The following is a 4602-nucleotide window of genomic DNA, read 5'->3' as shown; positions in this document are numbered from 1 at the left end:
ATATTAGCACTCCAACATAAGTTACCCCATCTTATCATTCAAACGGACTCTCGAGTTATCGAGAATTTTATGAAGGCCGACCACTTACTGCTCACAGTCCACTCCTATTTAACCAAAAGTTAGCAATTTGTTTATTCAAGATTCGTCATGAAGAGTCGAAATGCATCATGTGTATCGGGAGGCAAATTCGTGCGCGGATTGGCTAGTAAACGTTAGAGTGTCACAAGATCAAGAGCTTAGTGTATTTGAGTTCTCGAATATGTCGGGGTACTTGTTTCGGTTAATGCAGGGTGATATGGGGGAGTGGCTTGGCTCCATATCGTTATGTTTTATGGGGGAGTGGCTTGGCTCCATAAAATTTTAGTAACTGAAAAAAATTGAAATGTTAATAATGTAGGATTGGGTCGTATAATCGTAGAATCGGGTTAAGAGTCTACTTTAAAAAAAAATTGACATAAATTGAATCGTAAGATCCTACAAAATTAAGATTCTACCTCGGATCAAGATTGGTCACCTCTTTTTGGATCGTAGAATCGTAAGATTCTACCATCCAGATTTGGAGTTTAACAACAATGATTCCGACCCATATTTAACCCGAACTACTCATACTCATATTTTACCCGAACCCAAAATTATCGAACTTGTAACATGGACGATCGAACTGTTTAACGGGTCTAATTTCTCCCTACCGACCACAGTTGGTGAAGCATTTATTGATTTATCTCTTGGTTTTTATTTTTAGTTGTCTACACCATTTAGCATTCAACAAGTGTCTAATAAACATACATGGTCCTATAGAGCTATATGATTGACGAGTTGTGTGGCTCTTAGCCTAACTCTATATAAACGTGCTCCACGAGTAGATAAACTATGGAAATACGCAAATTGAATGCTTACAGCTGGCAACTTGTATTTCTTCTCTACTGTTAAAATTCAAAAAACGTTTATTGTTTATTTATTTGCAGAGTATTTTCGAGTATATATATGCTACCGAAGTTCAGCTACTTCAACAATTCATTCAAGCTAAACTACTTACTACTTACTACTTACACCATCTTTTTCATTTATCAGAATTTAAGGTAAGCCACACTTTCTTATTTCATTGCACTACTATCACTTGTTATCGTCACAAATTCTTGTATAAAATCGTCTTAGTTTTAAGACTACTTCAATGTATATATTAAAAAGAGTAAATTATCAATTACACCCACGTCAAATACACTTTTTTACATTAACTCCCACGTCAAATTTTTTTTATAAATTACACCCAAGTTAATAGCTCAGTTTATAAATTGCACCCAACCCCATTTTCCGGCGAAAAAAATTATGAAATGACAATTTTGCCCCCAAATCTATTAGTCTGATTTTGTGTGATTTTGAGTCTTCCCCTATTTCCTCCTCTCAACCTAATTTCCCCTCAAAGCCAGGCGGGTCCCACCTTTGAGCTTCATCTTTCTCCTCCATTACAACTTCATCTTCCTCCTCCTCCATTACAACAATAACCATGAAGCCTTCCCCGATTTCAATCATTTTTTCCTTACCAAATAAATAAAAAATCCAAACACCTATACTCCATACACAAATTAAAACCAATAAGCATTGATCCAACCTTAATTAATATCTCCTCCATTTTTGTTTTTGACTTTTTGTTGTTGTCTGCTTGATTCCCCAAACCCAACAAATATTGAAAAATCTCCTTGAGTTTTGAGGAGGTTGGCATTTTTGGCAGTTTTGAGGGGGTTGGCATTTAATCTTAATCTTTGTAAGGCTTGTCCATCGCAAAATTCATGCTTTTTATTGTCAGTACACCGAGGCTCAAGCACGACCACCAAGAGTTGCTCATCAACCCAGATTCGCACCGCCCGAATTAATTCTTCTGCTTTTTATTTTGATTGGATTTGTTTGATGTGAGGGAGATTATTTACTTTATTTGTTATTTATCCCTAATTCATAATGTGCATTTGGGTAGCATTTGGGTTGATAAATCTGGAAGACTTGAAATGGAAGAAGAAGAAAGAAGAAATTAAAAAAAGAAATTTGGAGAAAGAAAAATAATAATAAATCCGAATAAAATGAAATGGAAGAAGCAGAAAGATGAAGAATAAATAAAGAAAGAGGAAGAATAAATTAGAACAGTCAAGAAAAGGAAGAAGAAGAAGAAAGAACAAGGGCAAAATCGTCATAAATTTAATGTTTTAAACCAAAAAAATTGAAATTTGACGGAAATGTGGTCGGAATCCGATATTGGGTGCAATTTATAAACTGAGTTATTAACTTGGGTGTAATTTATAAAAAAAATTTGACGTGTGAGTAAATGTAAAAAAGTGCATTTGACGTGGGTGTAATTGATAATTTACTCTATTAAAAATGTGAGCATTTTCTTATACTTTTCGTCATCCATCTTTTAAGGATATGCGTAATCTGATAATAACTGATGAATATAATGTAATACCGTGTTACATAGACATAGTACATGGAGTAATAGACAAATTTAAAAGCTAGTGTATATATGCAGAGTAGACAAACGAAGAAGGTAATTAAGCATGGCGACAAGTGTGTTTGGAGCTCCCATAACATTCAAAACATTATCCAAATTGGAGGACTACGTCTGCAAACAAGTAACAACTCGCGACCTGGCGGAGTTGGCATTCCTCACCAAAAATGATGATGGCAAAGATAGCAAAGCTCGCGAGTTCGTAGAAGAGAAAGGAACCAAGTACGCGGGTGAGTTTGTAAGGTGTCTTATTTACAACGCCACAGGCGACACGATAAGGTTGCAAACTTATAGTGATGCCGGTGATGGCTTCGTATCCCCATCTCCGTATCCAATGCTCATTATGAACGGGCAATGGGGTGCTTACTTGAAGCGTGGTGGTGGTGCCGTTGTTTATGCCGTCAAGAATGAGTATGGTTCTGAGCATCAAGTTGTTTATACTTACAGGCCACTCGAACCTGGCCGGGTTAGTTTACTTATTCCATGATTAACCTTTCTATATATCCTCATACTAAATAACATTGTTGATTTTAGAAATTGTCTTTTCTGACTCGGTTATTATTGTATTGGAAACTCGAAATTCTTGTAGGTATACACCGACATCAAACAACGTGATTTTTACAAGTCAAAGGATCCTTGGACAGTCTACTCGACCCCCCTAGATGAGAATAAAAGCTACATTTACCAAGCGCATGAATTTGGACTGTCATCCTTTGCTAGTATAGGAGGCACCATCAGGTCACCTGTTTTCGAAGGAATCATAACCCTCGATGGCGCCTGGCCCAATTATTCCATAATTAAGCCGTATAACCCGCCTTCGATCGGATATCCCAGCACTCGACAAGCGCTCATCGACGAGGGGATTGAGGGAGATGCTACTACTGAGCAAGATGCTGGCAGCAACGATGCTTAATTGTATGCCTATCTCCTAGGAGTAATTAATTACTAGAACAAGAATAAGGCTTGTACGCCATTTTATGATATATGTTGTTGTTTAATAATCCCTCATTTCCTTCTGTTTATGTAATCCTTGTTCCTTATTGTCATTTTCAAAATAATACTCTGTTTTTATTTCTAGTAAAAAAAATGAACTCCTTGTGTCGGCGCGCCGTATCTTCATATACTCCTAATATAATGAACTTCCTGCAACTTAAAAGGAAGATAATGAAATCTCATACGTATTTTTGTCACAAATTCTCATTATAGACAACGCATATCCCTCTATAGTTATAAACGGGTTAAATATTCACCCATTTTATGCAAAATGGGCCAAATATCACCACACTAACGCCAAATGTCACTAGTGCCATTTCCTAAGCTATAACAGGTAGTTTATCACATGGAAATGGTACTGCTGACATTTGGCGTTTAGGTGGTGACATTTGGCCGGTTTTGCTTAAAGTGGGTGGATATTTGGCTCGTCTATAGCTATAGAAGCATATCCCCCGTCTATAATGAGACGCTTTGTATTTTTGTATACCAATCGGGAATTCCCACAAATTGAGCGGTTGAGCAAACAAAACTTTATAAAACATAATTAAAAAATAGATTGTGCGGTTAAAATTACAACTAATAAAGACCAATAACCTCGGACAAAATGAGAATTATTACAAATTTACGACACGACTCGTGATAGAGTCAAATATGTCGTATCAATTTGTGTCAATTAGGATGTTTATTCGAGTTGTAAGGCCAATTTTGTGCACTAATATTTAACATACACCGGCCTAATCCATTTGCTTATAGTTTGGTCACATTAAACTTTCTCTTGGTTTACTCATCTCACAAGACAAATTCAAGCTTCTATGTCAATGAGTCGAGATGGAGATTTCATTTTGCACTAACCAAGACATGAAACTCAAACTAACCAAGCATGGTCAAGTGGAGACGCGGAAGCAAAGGATCATGGTTATGATCGGATTTTGGAGAAGGACTCTCGTGCCGGGCGCAGCCTGCGCCTTTTCCCAGTTCCTGCGCATTCTTAATGAAACACGGGCCTAAATTTCCGCAATTGGGTTTTTGTGAGACGGTATAACCTAGGTTCTTGTGCAGCAATATAAATACCCCGTGTTTTTGAAGAACATTTTATCTTGGTTGTTATCTTTAAT

General features: G+C 36.8%; 1 protein-coding gene across 3 annotated transcripts; it reads left to right on the top strand.

Moving 5' to 3' along the window:
• The first annotated feature begins 864 nt into the window (after window positions 1–864).
• LOC141647904 (23 kDa jasmonate-induced protein-like) lies at window positions 865–3644 on the top strand. Of its 3 annotated transcripts, none has more exons than XM_074456271.1 (3): window positions 865–1079; window positions 2516–2960; window positions 3084–3644. In XM_074456271.1, the coding sequence occupies exons 2-3, from the start codon at window positions 2544–2546 to the stop codon at window positions 3405–3407; spliced, it is 741 nt and encodes a 246-aa protein (XP_074312372.1). In that variant the 5' UTR covers window positions 865–1079; window positions 2516–2543; the 3' UTR covers window positions 3408–3644. The 3 variants fall into 3 exon arrangements, with proteins under 3 accessions (XP_074312372.1, XP_074312374.1, XP_074312373.1); XM_074456273.1 differs by having other exon boundaries at window positions 873–1079; window positions 2521–2960; XM_074456272.1 differs by having other exon boundaries at window positions 1012–1189; window positions 2375–2960.
• Window positions 3645–4602: the final 958 nt, after the last annotated feature.

The sequence above is a fragment of the Silene latifolia genome, chromosome 3 (genome assembly GCF_048544455.1).
Source record: "Silene latifolia isolate original U9 population chromosome 3, ASM4854445v1, whole genome shotgun sequence".
NCBI classification, from domain to species: Eukaryota; Viridiplantae; Streptophyta; class Magnoliopsida; order Caryophyllales; family Caryophyllaceae; genus Silene; species Silene latifolia.
Note: the sequence above shows the minus strand (reverse complement) of the source record. Positions and strands in the feature narration are given on the sequence as shown.